At 48.8% G+C, this 22711-nt stretch overlaps 1 protein-coding gene across 2 annotated transcripts in view; it reads right to left on the bottom strand.

The window, feature by feature from the left end:
• LOC138487704 (G protein-activated inward rectifier potassium channel 4-like) overlaps positions 1 to 22711 on the bottom strand; it is a 225574-nt gene that overhangs the window by 47908 nt on the left and 154955 nt on the right. Inside the window, exon 4 of one of the 2 annotated variants that reach the window (XM_069614235.1) lies at positions 10473 to 10726. The exons of the other annotated variant lie outside the window; for it this stretch is intronic. Coding sequence (XP_069470336.1) covers positions 10704 to 10726 — 23 coding nt within the window. The 3' untranslated portion in view covers positions 10473 to 10703. Of the gene's footprint in view, positions 1 to 10472; positions 10727 to 22711 lie in introns of those variants that run through there. 2 annotated transcript variants of the gene reach the window in all.

Below are 22711 nucleotides of genomic sequence, written 5' to 3'. Positions count from 1 at the left end.
ATGGAGGTTGTTTAGGTCCAATGTGGTGGTCTGCTACTTCCCAGTTGTACAGATTGTATGGATTGGGTGACTCCAAACTTTTTCATTTATTATTCTTAACCTTATTGTGTATTTGGTTACTTTGAGTAGGAAATGAGGTTGTTATCTGTTAGCTATGGTAGCTAGTTCTGTGGGTAGGTTATGTATCTTTGGTTATGTCCCTCCACATGGGATTTGTGTTGTGGCTTAGTTTACATTAATATAGACTTTTGGACAATTGTTGTTTTTATTTATCGTGGGTCTTATATAATTTGTGGTTTTCTTTTTATTATTATTAATCTTTTCACTGTAGTCTCTTTTCTATGTCCATTCTTTCTTTAGTTCTTCTGGTTTTATTTTATTTATTTTAAGTTTGGATAGATTATTGTTATTTGTACAGTTCCTTGGAGTGATATGGATATTAACTTAGGGGTAGATTTAGTTTGTTTAATGGTGGACATTTACTATTTTTTCGAATGGGTGTATGTCTGTTTTAAAAAAAAAATATTTGGGTGGTTGTTTTTTTAGCGTTACTTTCCTTTTTACCCTGAGTTTAATACTTGGTTAGCTATGGGCTTTAAGTGTAAATAAGGATTTTTTTATGTGTACCTTTGCATAGGGGCGTGCTGGAAGGACTTCTGCATCATGTGCCCTTGTCACGTGACCATCGTTCTCACGGACATACTCGACAGGATCTATTTTTTATATCCAAGAGAAGGACATCTGATGGGTACCTAAGGCTAATATTTACGCTGTATGGAATTACGTTTGGGTTCATATAGCTAGGCTTCATTTGAGTTTACTATTGTGTTGTCACGTGATTATATCACGTGACCGCATACACCCGGAAGCAGCATAAATTTGATTTTTCGCTGCTCTCACGTTCTCGAGACTGTGCGAATTTACACCCCAAGAGGAGATGTTCTACATATCCAGGAGATGAGAAGATATTTAATTTTAAGTAATAGTCTTAGAGCGCCGTGTTTGTCAGTTTTGATTTTTCTACATGTATTTCAGTTAAGGTGTATCCATACGTAGTGTTGTGTGTCTGTTTGTTTTAACAGTGGACTAATACGAATTCACAAGGGGCTGGACGCTTCATCTGTAAAGTGGAATTTCACGTCCTATATGGACTTAAAGTTTGGTTTCTTGGTTAAGCTGCCAGGAAAGTGTTTAAGGTAAATGCACAATGCACATAAGGGTTATTCACGAGGGTTGGTGATCTTACTGCACCTTTTGGAATATAGATGACTTCACAGTTTTACCCCATTATTTGGAGATGTATACTTTGGGGTTTCACTAATTGGTTGGTGACTGCTTTGTAATTCTTTTCGGGATTTTCCTTGTTGGGCTTTTGTTATTATGATAGCATTGAGCTTTTAGTTAATTTTTGAGTTAGAATCGCTGTAGAGGTTGGTTTTGAATAGTTGTGTTTTATTAGGTATTGTAGAGTAATTGTCTTGACTTGTTTATACAGCTGATGACCTCTGGGGATTTCGTATGGACCTGGTCTTTCTGTGCATACTCTGCACAGATGTGAAATGAATATTCTAAACATCATGTTGGCAACAACTCACTTAAAAGGTACACATGAGGGTATTTTTCCTCTTTTTTGATTTTCACTTTGAGTTTTACTTTTTGGAGTCACATCAATCTAGCTGTGATATAGTAGCCACGATGTAACATTATGGGCCTCATCACGACTTGGGCGGTAACGGTAACGCTATTAGCGCGGGCGGTATTAGCCCTTCCGCCGAACACCCCGGCGCTAATTGCGCCGGATCACGAGTTTGGCGGTAATGTAAATCCCCATTCCCCACTGAGCCCATTCGGGAATGCCCCATTCCCCATTGGGCTCAATGGGGAATCTTCGTGCTAATACCGCCGACCGATTTCCCGCCGGCGGTAATAGCACACATTTTCGGCGGATTTCCCCCCAGCTCACAGCTGGGGCAAAATCCGCCGAAGCCCTGATTCGGCGGACCCTTAAATCCAGCGGTAATAGCGCTACTGCCGGATTTAAGGGTTACCGCCAAAGTCGTGATGAGGCCTATGTATAATACTGTTGGACCCTTGTTTTCACTTAATCTGTAGAGATCAATTTATGTATGATGGGTTTAAGAATTGTGAACATTGAGTAGACTATGCAGTGATTTATAACCTTGTATGTATATGCATTTGCAGATCTTTGCTCCTGAAGAAGGGGGTTTCCCCGAAACGCGTAGAACTTGAAATTGCATTTCAACTGCCAAAAGAAGATTTTATTAACTTTGTTCCTTTCTATTTTTCATGTTGGCTATATGTAAAGCCGAATAATATCTGTTATTTGAACCAAGCAAATGTATGCTGTTATTTTCGTTTTATCATTAGATTGTATTATGTAAATGTGAAAATTCTATGAAAATGTTGACTGATTTATTTCAGTTTGATAGGTGTGCAGGGGACGGGAGTGTCTTTAAATTTAGACACTTTTCTTTAGTTTATGTTTAAGACAGGCTCCAGGGTCAGGGCGTGTATTCCTCCCCAGCACCCAGAATCTTTTGAAGTATTTTCCTAATCTCTTTTTTTTACTGTTAAATTAATTGGTGAGCACCGATTGATGTTATATTCTTTGTACTTATCCATAGATCTCTGCAGTAGCCACGTTATTCTACTGCAATATATATCCATAGATCTCTGCAGTAGCCACGTTATTCTACTGCAATATATATCCATAGATCTCTGCAGTAGCCACGTTATTCTACTGAAATATATATCCATAGATCTCTGCAGTAGCCACGTTATTCTACTGCAATATATATCCATAGATCTCTGCAGTAGCCACGTTATTCTACTGCAATATATATCCATAGATCTCTGCAGTAGCCACATTATTCTACTGCAAAAGTAGCCACATTATTCTACTGCAATATATCACTGCAGAGTTTAACTTGCTGTCCTACCTGGATAACATTCACAGATGAGCAGGACGCCATTTCCTCTTGCTAACTACCTATCCAAGCCTCACCGATCCCTCCCTTCCCCCAATCCTTTCTCTCCCTTTCTTAAGCATTTTAAGTAATCTTTTATGTTTTTTTGCCACAAATCAGCCCAAACTTGAACTAACATCTCCTAAACGTCCCTGGAGATGCATGGCTCTCAAAGAAGATATAGGCGGTTGCAGACTGGAGGAAACCCACCAACCTATCCTACTATATATGTATGGGGGTCTGTGCACAAGAAAGCTGTAAACTAGGGTCTAGGTCAGCATTCTGCTCTTTTAATGCCACGGGTGGCATTCATGTTCTTGTTCGAATCGTGGCACCCAGAACCGTCTTACCTCTGCTCCCCCTAGCAAGTGTAAGCAGCCTCCACGAGTGGTAAGGGCTTGGAGCCTTGCAGGCTTCTAGTCGCCTGCTGCCTTACCCTTTCCAGTGGATTAGTCTTGGACGCTGCACTGAGTTTGGCATGTCCCTGTTTTTCCCTTCTCTTGCCCACCAAGCCCTTCTTCCTGCTCTCCCTCCTCCCTCGCACCTGAGCCGCTATTGGCCCGATCACCTCTGCATGAGTGTTGGTGTAAAACTCTTACAGAGGTAGGCGCGCTTTCACTATCCAGCGGCCTCCTCAAGTGATAACTGCTTGTAGCAGTGCAGGCTTCCATTCTCCTGCTGCCTTACCCTTTCCAGTAGATTAGTCTTGGTCGCTCCGCCGGGTGTGGCATGTCCCTGTTTTTCCCTTCTCTTGCCCACCAAGCCCATCTTATTGCTCTCTCTCCCCCCTCCCTGCCTGCCCCTGATCCATGATTGGTCCCTTCCGCCTCTTAAGTCATTATCCTAGGGCAACCCCAGTGCCTGTTGCGACCCAGAGGCAAAGGACAGCCCACCACAGAAGCAGCCCCAGATGGTGTCTGCCCGTGTCAGCCGGGGAAGCAAGAGACTTGCAGCCATCAACATGCTGTGACCGACAAGGTAGATGTGGTGGGACGGGAGCAGCAATCACTGTACCCTATTAAACTGATCCAACCCGCCAATGTACTCCCCTTTCTCTTTTTGCACCACCCATAAGCATCTCAGTGAACTGTATTGTTTTAGCCTTCTTTTGCATCTCTCCAGGAAAGTCACATTCTGCATTTCTGTTGTGTTTTAGGAAGGTCAAATCTGGGTGTTTTGTAGCTATTCCCCCAACTGTCCACCATCCACATTGTTCCTGTGTTCCCCCTGCAGTGTGTTGCCTGACTGTTGCCTCCTGTATGCCCCTTCTGTGTGAACCCTCCCCCTCCTTTGCTACCTGTGGTGTGCGGCACTGCCCTGTGCCTCTTTTTCCTCCATCACTCTCCTTTCTTGCCTCTTCGCACCCTCTATGGTGCGCTCAATCTCTCCCATCTTCTCAAACTGCTACTCTATCTCCTATCATATCCCTCTCTCTAAGTTCAGAAGAATGAAGTTCAAGAGGGATATCCTGGTCTCCAACCCAGGCCTCCTTATCGCTAATACCTACATCAGAGCTTCCTCCAGACAGACTCTCACCAACATCCTCTTTGACATTCCCTCCTCAGACCTATGGACCCCTCATACAGTCTCTGTTCTCTCCTTTCTCCTCCTCTCCCATTAATGGTGGCACCCAGTGGAGGGTCCTCTTGGTCCCTTTCCAATCTTCCAAGACCATCATCAATCTTTATCTAAATGGTACCATCATGATCCATGGCTTTAAGCCCAATCTCCTCCTTCTCGATAAGCGTGTCCTGACTGTCATCAGTTTCCTCCTTTCTCCTGCCACTCCTTCTAACACCTCTCTGGCCCCTAGGCCACCTCCGCCTACTGCCTCTACCCACTCTCTGGCCCTTCTACCACCTACGGGCCCTTCTACCACCTACGCTGGTGTTCCTCACTCCTGTACCCTGCCCCGGAAGGCTTTCAAATGTGGCAACTTGCTCCACGTAGCTACCCTCAACTCTCGCTCTGTTGTCAAACATTCCTCTGACATCTGCTACCTCCTTGAAGACCTGGACCTGGATGTCCTCGCTCTCACTAATGCATTGTTCACGGCCAGCTCTGTCACGAGTTTTGACACTCTCCTTCCTGAGGCCTACAAGATCCTCTCCGAGCCCAAACCTAACCAGCCCAGAGGGGGAGTGGCCCTGATCTTTCCGGAGTGGGTCCCTGTTTCTGTCATTATTAAGCAGGCATACTCCTCCTATGAATGCCTAGTCTGCAGGCTCCTTATCACTCCTGGCTTCTTTCTGACTGTGGCCACGATCTACAGGCCACCTGGCCAGGTCACACTCTTCCTCTCTGAATGGGCTGACCTCTCTTCTTCTCTCCTCGGCTCGACCTCTCAACTTCTCCTCCTTTGAGGCCTCAACATCCACCTGGATGCTTCTAATCCCTCCTCTGGGCTCTTCCACAACCTATGTGACTCTCTATCCCTTTCCATTCTACCCTCTGGTCCGAGACACTCTCCCAGACACACCATGGATGTTCTTATCTCCTCAGACATCACTACCTCTAACCCTCTCACAACTCCTCTCTCTTGCACTGACTACTTTCTGCTCTACTCTCACCTGAAACCTCTTGTCCCTCAAGCAAGGCCTACCACAGCACTGCTGCCTTCCTTCTCAGTCATTCGACCCATCAAGCTTGTGTCAGTGGACGCCTTTGCCTCTAATTTCTCTGCTTCTCCTACTCGAGTGGCTGACTCACACTCTGTCACAGCCCTCTGCAACCTCTCTAAGAAGAGGGTTCATATCGAAGCCTGTGTCTCTGTGGCATCTAACAACACAGCCAAACTCTTTAAAATCTGCAAGGAGCTGGACAATCCGACTGCAGTCTCCACTTCTCCTGTTGCCTCTGAGTGCCTCTGTACATCTCTGGCTTCCCATTTCATTACTAAAACTCAGGACATCCAGTCCTCTCTTTCCTCTTCCTCTCCCTCTACCTCTCTCAGGCCCCGTGTGGCTGCCTCTCCCTCTCCTCTTCCTTTGTCCTCCTTCTATCTGACAACACATGAGGATGTTTCTGGACAAGTCCGATCTACGAAGGTATCATCCAAACAGGTGATCCCCTGCTCTTCCAGAAACATCAACTACATTGCCACCCTCGCTCCAGCCGTGGCCGATTTCTGCAATCACTCTTTTAACACTGGATCATTCCACTATCTCCTCAAGCACTCCTGTGTGCACCCCCTCCTAAAAAAAGCCTTCTGCCGATCCTACCTGTCCGGCAAACTATTGCCTGATTTCTATCACTCCTTTCTTGGGCAAACTCCTGGAAAAGCTGGCCATCTCCCAGTTTACTCTCCACACTGAATCTGTTGGTTGTCTCCATGACCACCAGTCTGGCTTCAGAGCAGCCAGAGGCACGGAAACTGCTCTACTGCACACCTGTGAAGATCTGCTCTCTAATCCTGACTCCAGCTCTTCCTCTGTCCTCATCCTCCTTGATCGTTCCTCTGATTTTGACACAGTTAATCAGGTCACTCTGATCAACTGACTTTGTATGAACCTGGGCATCAGGGGTTAGGCTCTTGCGCAGGTGACCTCCTTTCTCCTGGACCGACCCTCCCATGTCCAACTTGGATCTTTCCTCTCCTCCACCTCTCTCTCCACATGTGGTGTCCCCCACCGCTCTATCCTCTTACCCTGGCTCTTCAATATCTATCTGCCTCTTTGGCCCACTTGACCTCCATCTTCTCCTCTAACGTTCAGTGTTATGCGGAGGACACCCAGCTCTCCTTCAGGCTTCCCTCAGTCTCCTCTCCTCCCTCGCTCATTCCTGACTGTCTATCCGCGATTCAGGATTGGTGCGCCTCCAACGATCTTTGTCGTAATGCTAGTAAGATGAACATCCTTCTCATTGCGACCGCTGCTCTTGCTTTCCCTCTCTCACTCTGGCTGCTCTCCTTGGGCCTTCTACCCCCGCCTTCTTGTGAGGCAAAAAACATTGGTGTCACCTTCGACTCCATTCTCTCCTTCTCACATCACAGACCTTGCCAAAAAGGCCCTCTTCAGAGGTATTCAACCTTTTCTTACTTTCCCCAGAAGCTCACTGTCTCCAGATCCCTGGTTCTCTCCAGGCTGGACTACTGCAACAGACTCTTTCCCAATATGCCTACCTCTACTCTTCGCCCCCTGCAACTAATCCAGCACAGGACTGCAAGACTTATCCTTGGCCTCAAGCCCTGGGACCGTATCTCTCCAGCCCTGAAATCTCTCCACTGGCTCCCAGTGGCTGCAAGGATCAAATTCAAGGCCCTCTGCATCGCCCACAAGGCCTTCTATGGCCGGGGCCTGCACTACATCCAACTCTCTCTCCCAAAATACCTTCCCCCTAGAGCCCTTTGCTCAGCTACCTCCAACTCTCTTAGGGTGAGGCACTTCTCTAGGCACAGAGTGGCGGGTAGATCACTCACCTCTGCAAGTGCCTCCCTCTGGAACGGCCTCCCGGTCCCTATCAGACTTGAGCCCGACCACCTGAAGTTCCGGAGCAGCGCAAGACCCTCTTTTTCTCCTCTGCCTTCTCTCTCTTGCTTCCTTGCTAACTTACCTGTCTGCTGCGCTGACTGGTTGCTTGGTATCCTCAGAGTCTCACTGGGACCAGGCTTCCCATGACCAGTCGCCTTGCACTGCCTCCTGGCCTACTGCACACTTGGGGCCGTAACTGTAACCCCGTCATCCCCCTGCACTTACCCAGAGCCATGCTGCCCTGGCTGCACTTCTCAGAGCCTTGTGGCCCTGATCGCAATTCCCCCTACCCCTTTCGTTGCACTTCCCTGCTCCCTTCCCCCTGCACTTCTCATGTCGCACTTGCACGATTCCAATGACAAAAGGCCTAGTAGGATCGTTTGTCCTGTCCTCCCTCTGTCTTGTGGCGCCTAGAAACACTTGTGTATAGGCACGTTATAAATGCCATACAACATCATCTAAATCTTTGCCCCCGTACCAACTGAATAGAAGAATGAACGGAAACGCTAAGGGCGACGTTTTTGCAACCGGTAATCAAACGCTGGTAGGAGGACGAAGATGGGAATATAATCACACAGAAAGTGGGCAGATCTTCAAACAAAAGCTGGAAGCATGCTTATGCAAGGGGCAGACATTTGGGGAAGAGATGCAAGCTTGTCCAGTTCGAATTGTCATTTATAAATTCAAACATATTTTGTATCATGCAAAATCACCCGGTGAATCAGTATTCATCTCGTCTACATATGAGTCAACATCCAGGCAGTGACCATCCTGCCAAACTCTTCTGTGCCCTCGTCTTCCTCTCGACGAGTATCAACTTTGACACAATTAATTGTATTTACTTGGTAGATTACATATCCCACAAAAGCACACATATAGGGCAGCCCGCCATTATAAAGTCCATCAATATCCAAGAATCAATCATCTATTGCATATAATTTTAAACCACATGCAAAACCTTTTTTTTTATAAAAAGAAGCAAGTAATTATAATTGTTCATTTATAACGCGCTTAACACCAGGAGTGGTTTCTAAGCGTGGGATCAGGATTCAAACCTGTGTTGAGCTGTGTTGTCTTGCTTCCAAGACAAACGATTTACCCCTGAGCTATCCTATGACATTAAAGGATCAGGGAAAACATGGTCATGGGAGAGAGGTACACAGGCCCTGATGTATCATAGGGCAGTGATCCTGAGTCAAGATTAACTAGTCAATAAGAGGTCATAGTTACAGCGGTATCACCTCTGGAGGTTCACACAAAGGGCCTCATCACGAGTTGGGCATTATCTTGGCATAATTACTGTGGTGCGGTATTAGCGTTAATGTTGGAAGTAGTCGTGCAGTCACCGCCATATCATAAATCGGCGGACACGTGCACACGTCCCCGGCATTAACCCTAATACTGTTCAACTTAAATAACGTCCAGAAGCGTGCTAACGCCCGAAATCCCAGCCTAAATAGTGCTAACGTCATCGGCAGCCAACATCGTGCAGTAATAGCACGCAGGAAATGCGTCGCTGCCGGAACAGGAAACACTGCGGTGGCCATTTTGGAAATCACAATCCATTAGAAATCGGAGCCCCTGGCAGCCATGCAGAGCAACCGAACACCATAAATGTCACAGGATCGTGCAAGGGGAACGTCAGCCCAGGATCGGCTCTGTAAGCCAAAATTTATGGAGTCTGAGCTCAACATCCTTGTGGAGGAGATGTTAGGGCACTGTGAGGCGCTGTATGGGGCACACCAAACATAAAACAGCATAAAGCTCCACAATCACATCTGGGGCACCATCAGCCAGAAGGAGTCTGCAATCGGTCGTGCCCCCAGGGATGGGGAAGACTGCAGGAAGCCCTTCAACGATCTGTGGGTCCGGGGCATCCTAGTTCAGCACCGGACAGAATGCATGGCAACCTGAGGCGGATCACCACCACCACCGGAGCTCATGCCATGGGAGGGATAGAGGTAGTTGGAGGAGCCGAGGCAGGCGTTACCACCCAGGAGGCCGAAGGTGAGTCAACTCCCCCAAATACTAAATGTAATGTGAACATCCCACCATACCATCCCACAGTGTGAATATCCATGAGCCGGCCATTGTGACTGGGTGCAATGTGTGTGAGCAATGTAAGGAACTCATGGTGGCAACAGTAAAGTCAGACACAAGAGATCACAGTTCAAGGGTGTTTATTGAACTGTATAAATGGGTGAGAAAGATGTCTAATCTAAACCTAAATCTGAGATGGAAGCAAGCTACAACCATCAAATAACAATCCTAGTGGTGTCTTGTCAAATAAAAAGGGCCTATACTACAAACCTATTGCCAATCCTTACCGCTTAGCTACAAAATAGTGTGGGATAATGTTCACTAGAAAAGAAAGAAGTGTTCAGAAAATGATAAGTCAGGATGATATGACTTGGGGTCTCTATTTCCAAAGTTTTTAGCACGGGACAAGGCAGGACTCTCGAGTACAGACAATCCTGGGCTTCTCCAGCACGAGCTTACAGTTTGTTTCCAAAATAACATGGCCTTCGGTGGCCAAGTCTCTTTTACACCAGGTCTCTTGCCTCAGAGGGCCTGATGTGCTATAAACAACAAAACAAAAGTTCCTTTCAGTAATCTTCCCATCAGGTGATTTTCCTTCACCCGTGGATACCCCTCAACCGGGCTCCGATCCTTTTGCAATGTTGACCTCCCTCAGTCAGGTTCACTACAGCCTTTCGTTCAAGATATCAACAACTTGTAACATTCAAGAGTCTTAATGTCTTTTTAAACAGAGCAAGTTATAAGTTTCCTAGTTCACATTAATGTAGCCCTACTACAGTGACAGTTACCCCGTCTTGTATTGCTAATAAAAGTAACCATAAAGATTACCCCTGCTAATTGCGCAGGGAGTATTCATTCTATTAAAGACTAGGAGGCGAGCATTATGCTTCAACTTAATTTATTCTGTTCTCCAGCAGTTTCAACAAAACACACACAATAACATTGAAAAGAATCCTCCTGGTACTTTTCTTCCTTTCAACTACAAGTCCCAATGTCCTAGTAGTTCCCTGTTGCCCAGTCCATCCATGACTCACTTCCTGTCCCTGGACTCCTCCTCTCTTTTACGGCTCTGAACTGTCTCTTGAACCTTTTAACAATGATCTGCCAACAGGGCGAATAGTTCCAAATTGGCGCCGGCTCAATGGAGCTCCTTCTCACTTGCACTTACTTCTTCCATTAGACCTGGATCCTCTCTGAGGCTCTCTATTCAATTGTTCTTCTGTTCTTCCCCTAAGGATCATACAAACAACAATATTAGGGTGGAGTCCACGTACTGTCGTACTTAATGCTTAACTACTTACATTTCATACAATACATGACTGGGTGAGAATTTAATGGTCGCCTCCTAGTCTTTAATAGAATTAATACTCCCTGCGCAATTAGCAGGGGTAATCTTTATTCTATGGCAAGACTGGAGGCGAGCATTATGCTTGTTCAAAGCTTCCCTAATACAGTTGTTGCCAAGCTTTCAATTGGTTTGAAATAAAACTCTTTAAAAGTATTATCGCTTGCCCAATCTGCTGCCAGCATAATCTCCTGCCGAGACCTATCTGCATCACCTATCTCACCCACCTATCGATGGTGGATGTTGCTACTGCTTGAAAGGGCTTTCTGCGCGCAATTAATAGTTGTGTAGTTCCTTCTGCCCTACACTCTGCTGTCCTGCTCCTCTCGTATTCTTTGATACATTTCGCCACACACCATTGTGGAAAATACGGGTAATGTACCGAAGTCGCACCTGTATTGGTCCTTCTTACTATTGAAAATGTGACCCCCTCGGGTCCGAAGAACTTCCTGTTAATCTCTAACGCTTTCACGTCTGCCACTCTCTTACAGGATACTAGGCATAATAAGATTGCTAACTTGCCTGACAGCTGTTTCAGTGAGAAGTACCTTTCTGATGGCAAGCTCTCCAGTAGCCGCAACACCACTAACACGTCCCAAACCTTATTGTACTTTGCCTCTGGGGGAGCCTTATATTTCGCTCCTTTTATGAGCCTAACTACTGCTGGGGGCTCCCCTGCTGGAACTCCTTCAATCGGTAAATGACGAGCTGAAATGGCTGATCTGTACACTCCAATGGTCCGATACGCTTTCCCATCTTGTAACAGGAATGCTAGAAAATTCAATATTGCCGCTACAGGGGCCGAAACGGGATGAACATTTCGCCCTCTACACCAGCTCGACCACCTGGCCCAAGCCGCGTCATAGCTCCTCCTAGTGGATGGAGCCCATGACTCTGCGATGTGCTCTGCAGCTTTCACCGAAATGCCTGGCAGCGCCCAGCATCTCCTGATACTCTGCACACTATTAGCGGCAGTGTCTCTCTCACTCTCAGAGGATGAGATGACCCAGCTGGGTCCGTGAGGAGTCATTCTCCATCTGGGAGAAGTCGAGGTATGTCCACTGGCAGTCCCATCAGCGTTGGAAACCATACCTGTGACTTCCACAACAGCGCTATCAAGACCAATTCTGCCTTCTCCCTCCGACAATTTGCTAAGAGCCTGCTCAGCATCAAGAAAGGCGGCAACGCATAGTGCAGGTCCCCTGACATTGTTGGAGGAATGCGTCCGTGCCTCAGGCATCTGGGTCTAGCCTCCAGCTGAAGTAGCTGAGTGTCTGTGAGTTGAGGCGAGACGCGAACAAATCTGTGTAGACTGGGCCCCACAGATGATTCAGAGTCTGAAAGATCCTGGTGTCTAGTCTCCAGTCACTGGAGTCTGCCAAGTATCGCGAGTTCCAGTCAGCCACTACGTTCAGTGATCCTGGTAGGTACTCCGCCGTCACTGACGTCTTTGGCTGCAGCCACTAATGCCAAAAATCCTTTGCTTGCTCCGCTAGTAGTCGGGATCTCGTCCCTCCTAGATGATTTATATATTTTACTGCTGATATGTTGTCCATCTTGAGAAGGACACATGAACTCACGCTCTCTATGGTGAATGCCTTGATAGCGAAAGAACCCGCTAGGCATTCTAAACAGTTTATGTGCAGACGGAGCTCTTCTTTGCTCCATTTCCCTCCGGTCTCTAGAGATCCGCATCTTGCTCCCCATCCTATGTGACAGGCATCTAATTCGATTACTAGATCCGGTCGATCTCTGAAAATGGCACGACCATTCCAGGCGTCCATATTCCTCAACCTCCACTCTAGTTCTATGATGGAGTCTTGATCTAACGGTACTAGCTGATGGTACTTCGGACCCTTTTGGAGATGCTTGATCTTCAGTATCTGAAGCGCCCGATAATGCAGTGGGGCTGGAAAGATGGCCTGTATCGAAGCTGCTAGCATCCCCACTATCCTCGCCAGCACTCTGATCGATACTGTCTGCTTGCTTAAGCAGTCCCTGATCTCCTTCTCGATATCTCGTTTTTTTCTCGCTGGCAATTCTAGGCTGGTATCTAGTACAAATCCTAGGAAATCTATCCTTTGAGTTGGCTTTGTATCCGACTTCGCTACTTTCACTAGGAAACCTAAAGACGTCAGGAGGTCCTGTACCCATCTTGTCTGGTATACTAGCATCTCCCTCTCTTCTGCCAAGAGCAGGAGGTCGTCTAGATATATAATCATCCTGATGCCCTTCTCCCAAATCGCTGCTGCTACTGGTCCCATCAGCTTGGTGAAGGCCCAGGGTGCTGAGGCTAGCCCGAAGGGCATGGTTCTGACCTGCCATAGCTGGTCGTCCCAGCGGAATGCTAAGAATGTCCTGAAATCTTGCTGAACTGGCTCTGTTAGGTACCCGTCCTTCAGGTCCAGCCTCATCAGCAAGTCTTCCTCTCTTCGAGAATCCTTGAGCTGGTGTATCCCTTCCATCTTGAAGTGGCGGTATACTATCCAGTCGTTCAATACTTTCAAGTTTATGACTGGTCGCACTTTTTCCTTTCTGTGGACCAGAAACATGTTGCTTATAAAACTGGGGTTCGTGCCGCACTTCGCTATGGCTCTTTTCTCCTCCAGTTGTCAGAGTTTGTGGTCTATACCTTCCTGCCTGATTGCGCTAAGCACGGCTGCGAGGGCCAGTGTGATTGTACTGGCTGATAAATTCTAGTTGCAGACCTCTGACGGTTTGCAAAACCCAAATGTCGTTGGAAAGCTTGCGCCAATTGTTCCAGAAAAGCCTGGTTCTGCCCCCCACTGGTGGGTATTGCGTTGTTCTCACCTGGTGTAAAGCTCTGCCCTCTGCCGGCTCCTCTTCCTCTGCGCCCTCTCGGAAATCTCCCTATGGCGGGGAAGAAGGAGTCCTGCTATTTGTTCTCCCAGTACTGCGCTCTGGGGTCTTCTTCCTTGAAAGCGACTGGCTGCATGGCCCCGAAAGTGGCCAGTCCCGGCAAAAACTCTACCAGGAAACATCTTCTGGATGGACGGTTGCGCTTTCTCTAGCGAAGCATATGTGCTGACAAATCGGCCCATCTCCTTACCAAATGTCTTTCCGAAAAGCAGGCTTTGTGCTGCTTCGCCGGCTTTATAGGACGCTAGGTCACTCATTTTAGGGTCTATCTTCAGGAGCAATCCTCTCCTTCATTCTGAAGAGATGGCGCAGTTTGCATTGCCTGGCAGGCAGACTGCTCTCTGGGCCCAACTGGCCAGCGCTTCGGGATCTACTTCTTCCCCTGTATCCCTGGCTCTCTCTGCCAGGTCCATTTTCTTCGCTGAGGGGCCTGATATGTCCAAGACTTTCTCCTGACAGCTCCTCCAGGACTTATCAATACCCTTGTGTGGGTCCTTACTGGTCTCCGAGACAAAGGTGAATATCTTAGGGTCCAATTCTGGCGTCTCCGCCACCTTCCCGGGAGGTCTGGCCGCGGGCATTCTGCTCGAAGGTGCTGCCTCACTTCTTTGTCTAAGGCCTTCCTCAGTCTGATGCTCAGGTACTGCGTCACTCTGGGGGAAGGCTGCCAGTCCAATGATCTAGGGTTCCTGATACTGTCAGGATCGAACATACCTGTCATCTCTTCTAGCTCCTCGACCAGATGTTTTTCTTTGCGGGCTCTCTTGCCTCGACTGGGTCTCACTCATTCTTCCTCTGTTCTCTCCTCCTCCTCGTGGGAAGATGTTTCGCCCTCTGCTGGCTCCTCTTCCGAGCCTGGGTCATCAACGCCCATATTGTCATCCGCTGGGGAGGGGGTCATGAGGCTTGGCCCCGTCGGTCTTCGCATGAAAGCTTCCTTCAGCTTAGCAAAGGCATTGACAGCCTCTGAGGTCATTTCTTTCACCCCGTACGGTCGACCCGAGTCTGGATACTCCTCTTCATCCCTGTCTTTAAAAGTCCTGTGGGTGTGCTATCTCTATCTCTGGTGCTCTCTCGGGGCTGGCTGAGCATGTTCTCCAGAGTTTCCAGCCTTTCTTGTAGGGGTCGCAACCCTTGCACCACTGCATCTGTCAATGAGCTCCCGAGCACTTCCTTTAAACTGGCAGCGAGGTCTAGAGGCTGCTCCTCCTCACTCCACTCAAATTCACATGTTACTGATTGCTGTGTGCCTGATACCTTATTCAGGTGTCTCTGCACCCCCACCCCCACTGCTGTGTTGATCAGGATTGCCCAGTGCAATATATATAAGTAATTTCTCTTTCCTTTTCTTTTTTTCTTTTTAATGTGGCTAGCACCAGTGTAATAAGCATGCTTTGCAGGCCTTCTGACTTTTGTCAGGTCGTCTGGTGCCTGATCTGCTGAGAGACTCTCCTCTCTATCATACGGCTTTGTGTGCGCTTCTCACTCCATGATAGATCAGCTGATCTGATCACTTTGCAGTGTGTATTCAAGCTGGTTGGACTCTCGCGCCCTTCGGTAGCGGTGTAGACTTATTCCAATTCGTAATTCGTAATAAATATGCCTGCACTGCTGGGCCTGTGTTTTACTTTCACTTTAGTGCAGCTATATGTGCCGCGTCACGCTCCGGCTCCACCTCCCCAAAGGAGGGGGCCTGAGCGCTACGCACGCTCCGGCTCTGCGAGGTTGGGGCCTCTTACTCCACGACTGCGAGGTCAGGGTGAGCCCGCGGGCGTGCCGGCAATGTGGCACGGGGCTTGCCTCCCTCTCTGCCGCTCCTGCTAGATACTTTGCATATAATGCCTGCCGCGATACATACAACACTGCGAAAACTTTTGCTGCTTAAATATTGAAAATGCTTGCAATGGCTAGCTCTGAACGCACTTCGCTTCCTGTGAAGCATACTTCATGTCACCTTCTGACTAAATGTCAATACTCATATTTTATGTATAAATAGCCATAGTTACCATACTCTGCTAAACGGTATGCCATAAAATGCCTATCTACAATCACTTATCTGTCAAAACCTCCCAAACATGCTCTAACTACAGAGAGATAAAGGAAAGGTTGTTATCTGCTGAAGAGCAGTAAAAGCAGAGGAGTATTCCAGGGACAGGAAGTGTGCCATGGCTGGACTGGGCAACAGGGAACTACTAGGACATTGGGGCTTGTAGTTTAAAGGAAGAAAAGTACCAGGAGGATTCTTTTCAATGTTATTGTGTGTGTTTTGTTGAAACTGCTGGAGAACAGATTAATGAAGTTGAAGCATAATGCTCGCCTCCAGTCTTGCCATAGAATTGAAGTCACAAGGTGCGCTAAAGATCGACAAGATGGGGAGTCATTAAATGGCATCAGGATGGAAAATCAAGACGGAAATAACACATGCTGACTTTCCATGTGGCCCTAATTATATGCATTTAATGAATCTTGGTGTTGATTACTTTTAGGTGGTGCAATAATGGGTGGATTTAAGAGATAAGACAGAAGGGGATTAATGAGAAGATAAGGCACAAGGCCGCAATTCCTTTCCCTGAGCGTGGGTCATTCCTGAGAGGGAAAGGCATCTAGTAATAATCCTCTTGGAGAAGTAGCTCTAGGCTTCAATTATAGATAATATCCCTGCATCACTTTGCACCCTCTCGTAATCAAACACAAGCCGAATCTATGTTTTGCTTTAGGCAACATTGGGGCTCATTCTAGAGTGGCCGGTGTGGTAATAACGTGCTGGTATTAAGGGATACAGGCATAATACCACATTGCTGACAATGAGTTTGCCGGTGAGGCACCTGATTTACCTCCAGCCAACGGCTGGAGGCAACTCAGGCGCCTTACAGGCAAAAATAGCCTGTATTACCAGCACCTGTATTACCGGTGCCGGTAATGCCGACAAATCCCCCAATGGAGTCCAATGGGACTCCATGAAATGCAGATTTACAACCCTTACTGCCACTTGTAATCCGGCAGTAATCAAACTGAGAATGTGCCCCATTGCCATTTCTGAGTGTGGAAATCTCCAAGCCATCTCTGAACTCGCAATGTACTACATATTTTCATCACAGATGTGGTAACTGTTCGGTGTGCTCTTTTACCTGTAACATGAAAAGTATTGAACTCTATGGCCCTCATTACGAGAATCGCAGTAAAAACACAGTCATTACTGGCATGGTGTTAGTAGCGCGTCCGTGTTCCCTCGACACCGCAAATAGCAGCTGATTACGAGAGCGCGAGCACGCGCAAACGCCCATGCCGGTAATGGCTGCACCGCCATGCTGCTAAAGACCCCCCAAACCCCTGATAGCGGCATCACAGAACACTCTGACACCGCCTCCGCCTAGGAGCAACCCCTTAATAACAGACCCGGCAAGACCATCATGTAAATACCGGGTTCGTTATACCGGACCCGTAAGTAACGTCATCGTGCCGGAACGGGAAATGCGCCGGTGGCCATCTTAAAAAACACAGTGCATTGCAATCCTCCGAACACAGCACTGATACTGAGTGGAGAGAAGACAGAATCAGGAAAGAATGTTGAAGGCCACTAGGAAGTCCACCCCCGCCTGCGCAAGAAGAGGTTCTCGGACAAGGAGCTCAATATGTTAGCGGACACGCTGGTGGCCCATGCTGATGAGGTCCTTGCTAATGACCTAAAGCGCGCAGCCCAACTGCGCAAGAGAGAAATATGGGAGAAGGTGGCGAGGAAGGTAACTGCGGCTGGCACCACCACCCGCACCGTGAAGGATGTGAAAAAGAGGTGGGACAATCTACGTCTCCGCGTATGGAACATCCTTTCTGCCAACCACAGGGAGGACATGGCAACAGGCGGCAGGGACCACTCTCCCACCAAACTGTCAAGATGGAGGAGACATGTAGCACCATGATCAATATGGAGTCGATCGAGGGATTCGGAGGCATGGAGGCGGGTGTGCCGTCATTGGCAGATGGAGGTGAGTGTCCCCACAAACCATAGAGATGTGAAAGTGAACCAAGTCAATGCATGGCCCATCATACACACATATACAGATCCATGTCCAAATGGTGGCCCAAACCCTGGCACAATGATATGCATGCTGCGTGCCAATCCCATTACCAACAGACACCTAACACACAGGAAGAAATCACATGTCACACATCACGCAAACCACATACAACGGAATGCCACATAGTACACATCAGCCCAGAAAGGAGAGTCCCAGACGCATGGCAATATGGCCCCCCAATTGCAAGTACCCTGTGCATCACACCTACAAGAATGCAATGCATGAAACGTGAACTACTGAACAAAACCAATTCATGCATCTTGCACGTACCACCATCACTGATGCCCTGCATCTCTTGTTCCCACACAGGCACAAATGCAGACAGTGAAGGCTAGGAGCCTGCCGCACAGGCCACGACATCCTCCAAGGGATCCAGGGCCAGCCGAGAAGGCACAGGACCATCAACTTCCAGGGCAACACCAACACCCAGACTGCCACAAAGGCCAGCACTAGCAGTACAGGGCAGGCCACCAGAGAAGGAGACACCACCCGACGACACTGCCACAGCATAGTCGATGGATCACAGTCTGCTGCCACCAGTTGAATTGGGGAGGTAGCTGCCTCAGCCCCCCTCAGCAATGTTGATGTCCACGTCAATGAACTATCCGACATGTACGGCAACCTCCATGTGGAATGCCCACATACCCCGGGTCCCCAGGTCACCCCCCTGTACTCGACACAGGGCACACCAGTCAGGCCCATGCAACAACAGGCCAGAGTACTGGGGAGTCCACATCTGTGGTCCCCATCAGAGGGCAGTCCAGCATTGGCCCGCCCTGCCAATGCCCCGTCCACCTCCATAGCCACCACTAACATGGAGGCCCGCTTGACGAGGGTTGAGGCCCGTCAGGATAGCATGAGCGAGCTGGACCGGCAATATGTGGCGGAGGGGGAACTGACCCGCCGTGAGATACGTGAAGCAAATGCAGCTAACATCATAGCCATGAACACTAACACCATGGTCATCCGTGACAGTTTAGCTGCAGTAACCCAGGTCCTTGGCAGGATTGTTGAACAATTGCAGCAGCAACGACCTGCACCGACGGTTGCACCCTTCCACCTCATCCACCACACCTGTCAGCTGGGCTCCCACAAGCACTGTGCAGCAGAACAGGCGCAGAGCACACCACAAAGACATGCTGCCCCCAGACCAAAAGAGAGTCTGCAACTAGCAGGGCCACCCTGCATGTGCTAACTGCATTCTGGGGAAAACCATGATTGGCACATCATGTGTGGGATGACAATGGGTGAGGGGGTAGGTGGTGTTGAGGGTTTTAGGGGGAGGGGGTATAGGGTGTTGGGGGTGTTTGGGGGAGAGGGGAGGTGGTTTTGGGGGTGTTGGGTGAGGGGGAGGGTGTGTGTGAGGTGGAGGGTTCAACCACAATAATGTTAAACATCCAATACACCCGTTGTGTTCAAAATCATATCATGACTGGACATTGTTCATTTCGTGTGTGTTTATTAAATTCATGACAGTGCACAGTGCCCAACTCCCCACCACCCTGTGTCCATATGCACACAATCCCAGTGCCCAGTGTAGTACTAACACAGAACCAACAGCATCCCAGTGGTTCAGAAGAAATCATCAATCACTGATTGGCGCACAGCACGGCCATCTTGTGCATTGCGAACTAGCAGGGGTGCTGCATCTCCTCCATCATCATCATCATCCTCACCTGGTGCATTCAGGTCAATGTCAGGTGGCAGTGGTATGTTTCGCCGGATGCACATGCTGTGCATCATGGCACCGACCATGGTGATCTTTCCCACCTTCTCAGGCCCGTAAAGGAGTGCTCCACCAGAACTGCTGAGGCAGTGGAACTGTGCCTTCAACAGGCCAAAGGTCTGCTCGATCACAACACGGGTACGGGTATGAACCCGATTGTACTCCTCTTCGTGCCTGTTCTGTGGGTTCCGTACAGGGGTAAGTAGCCACGGCTTCAAGGGATAGCCATCATCACCTGCATGGGAGCACAATGAGGTATGTGTGAGTCAATATCTGACCTGACACCTTTAGAAATCACTGCCATGGCTGCAGCTATTTGGTGTTGACATGTACATGTCCCAGGATGTTTGCACACAGATTCATTTGATGCAATGTGTACTGTACTATGGTCTGCTGGTGTGGATTGTGTTGTCCAGATGATGCAGGGTGTTCACTTGCATGCTGATGCAGATGTACTGTGGATGCAGAACAATGTTTTTGCACCCATATTGGTGATGTATAGTACTCTGTATGTATTCCCATTAGCGGCATTGCCATAGGTGATTCATGTTTTGTCATCCATCGCTTGACATTCCCATGGTGGCGTGCTGTACGACTGTGGTGGTGGGCCAGTGACAATCAGTGTATACCCTCGGTGGAAATTCTTTGTTACCACTCAAGGGTGCATGTCCTGTGTTGTGCATTGCTGTAGTCATGTCTGGTACGCATACTCACTGCATGTTGCTGGATTGTGTCGCAGAGGGCATGCTAATTAGATGTGTAGCCGACGCGTTGAGGGATGTGGCCTGCTTGTACGTCTGGCATATTGTCATTGCTGTGCAGCATTGGTCTTATGTATGGCATTGATGTGTCATGTTCAGGTTTGGATGTTCAGGGCCACAGTGTTTAGCTGTATGTGCATTGTCCACTCACCACCCAATCTTACCCAGGTGGAGTATGCATCCCCCCCAATCTCAACCAGGTGGAGTATGCAACCCCACCCCCAATCTCACACAGGTGGAGTATGCACCCCCCCAATCCCACCCAGGTGGAGTATGCATCCCCCCAATCTCACCCAGGTGGAGTATGCACCCCCCACTGCACTGCTATGGGCCTGTCAGGCAACTTACCTAGCAGCCAGGCACGTCGTCCAGCATGTTACTCCATGTAGCGGGGTAGCGAGGAGTTATGCATCACCATGGCATCATGTGTGGACCCGGGACATCAGGCACAACAATGTGCGATCATCTTGCTGGAGTCACATACCATCTGCACATTGATGGAGTGGTATTGCTTACGATTTTGGTACACCACCTCAATGTCATGAGGGACCACCAATTCTACATGGGTGCAGTTGAGGGCACAGATGCAATTGGGCATGCCTGCCAGTGCATGGAAGCCAACTTTAGTGTCAGCGAGCTCCTGGCCAGTCCGTGGTAGGGATATGTGGATGCTTGTGTGCTTCAGGAGGGCATCCAGCACTTGGGTCAGCATGCGTGAAAAGAGAGATTGTGATATGCCATGCAGCTGGCCCACTGTGTGCTGGTAGGGGTCTGTGGCCAGGAAGTGGAGCACAGACCCTACCTTCAGTAGAGGGGGGATGGCAGTGCGGATTTCTATCAGGCTGACAATGTCGTTGTGCATCATGTCCACTATGGTGGTGATGGTGTCCTGGTCCAACCGGTACAGGGTGTTGATCTGCACATGGGTTAGGTTGAATAGACTGGCTCTGATGTGAGGGATTGGTGGCTGCCTAGTGGTACCACTGGCTGCACTGGTGGGACTTGCTGGGCCTGTCTCACCCTCCTTCTCCTCTTCCGTCTCCTCTGTGCTGCCTGTTGTTGTTGTTGTAGTTGTTGTTGTTGCTGGTGTAGCAGTACAGGCATGTCCTGCAGCCCCAGGATTGCAACAGCAAGTGGGATCATGTTGGTGTAGGAAGGGGTGTGGTGTGTGGGTGTGCTCCTTTTGTGCTGGGACAGGCTCCATTGCCTCCACCTGTGGTGATTGTGTGCACCTGTGGCAGTTGGGTACACAGCAGGTTGCTATTTACGGGTGATCCGCGATGCCTGTAGTACCACCATCGTACAGGCCCTATTTACTGCCTTCGGGATGCCGGTAGGTGCATGCCCGCATTACTTGTGATGTCCTACTGTTAGTGGCATCCCTGTATTGCTGCGTGGACGCGTGCATGCCGGTAAGAAGGGGCACGTTACAGGCGAGGGTGGTAATGCCGGGTTTTATGGCTCGTAATGGCCCGGACCGGTACTCGATGCCGGTATTACCATTCCGCCTTCCTTTTTTGATTACCTCCATGCTCGTAATGAGGCCCTATGACTTATGTTTTATCACCTTAACCCAAAGTAGGCCCACCACTTAAGAAGTGAGTGCATGTTTGTACATAAGGTAAGTTTATTGTACAATTGACCAGGAGAGGCTAGATGATTCCATAGAGTCAAACTAACCAGAGTCTCCTTGAACTGCACAAGTTGACACATTATGTACATTTTTGCAACAGTTAAAATACACCCACGTATTTTATTACAAGTCCTCCTCCCACACATGGGGCCTCATTACGACATTGGAGGTCACCATGCTGCTATTTGCGGCATGGCTAACCCCATTCCGGGTACCGGGACCGGGTTCCCTGAATGGGGAAATACCGGGCCATTCCGACATTGGAGGGCCCGGTATTTCCCCATTCAAGGAACCCGGACCCGGTCCATCCCCATTCCCATTTGAGCTCCCATAGGGCTCAATGGGAATGGGGAGCATGCTAACAACGGGCCCGTTAATGACGGGCCCGTTGTTAGCATGCTGGACTGCTCGCGGGACCCGCTAAGGACGTCCGGTAAAACCAGGCGTCATTAGTGGGTCCCATGAGCGGGCCTCGTAATGAGGCGGTAGGGGGTTAACGGGGCCGGCAGCTCTAACGGCCCTGTTAACCCCTCCCGCCTTCCTTGTAATGAGGCCCATGGTTGGTCAAACTTATACAAAAGAAATAAAATCTTCTCTAATTCCCACGTTCTTATTGGTCACCTTCATGTATCTACCATCATCAGCTCATATTTGTAGCACAGCCCTTTCCTGGAGTCTTCTGTGGTTTAAACATAAACATAATTCATCGCAAGTTCCAGCTGGCTTGGGACCTTCTCACCCCAGACGTGACGCCACATGGTTTGCAAGGACACCTCAAACAATATAGGTAGGGG

This window comes from Ambystoma mexicanum, chromosome 9 (genome assembly GCF_040938575.1).
Source record: "Ambystoma mexicanum isolate Mex_15411 chromosome 9, UKY_AmexF1_1, whole genome shotgun sequence".
Taxonomy (NCBI): domain Eukaryota; kingdom Metazoa; phylum Chordata; class Amphibia; order Caudata; family Ambystomatidae; genus Ambystoma; species Ambystoma mexicanum.
The sequence above is the reverse complement of the archived record's forward strand: the minus strand, read 5'-3'. Positions and strand labels throughout refer to the sequence as shown.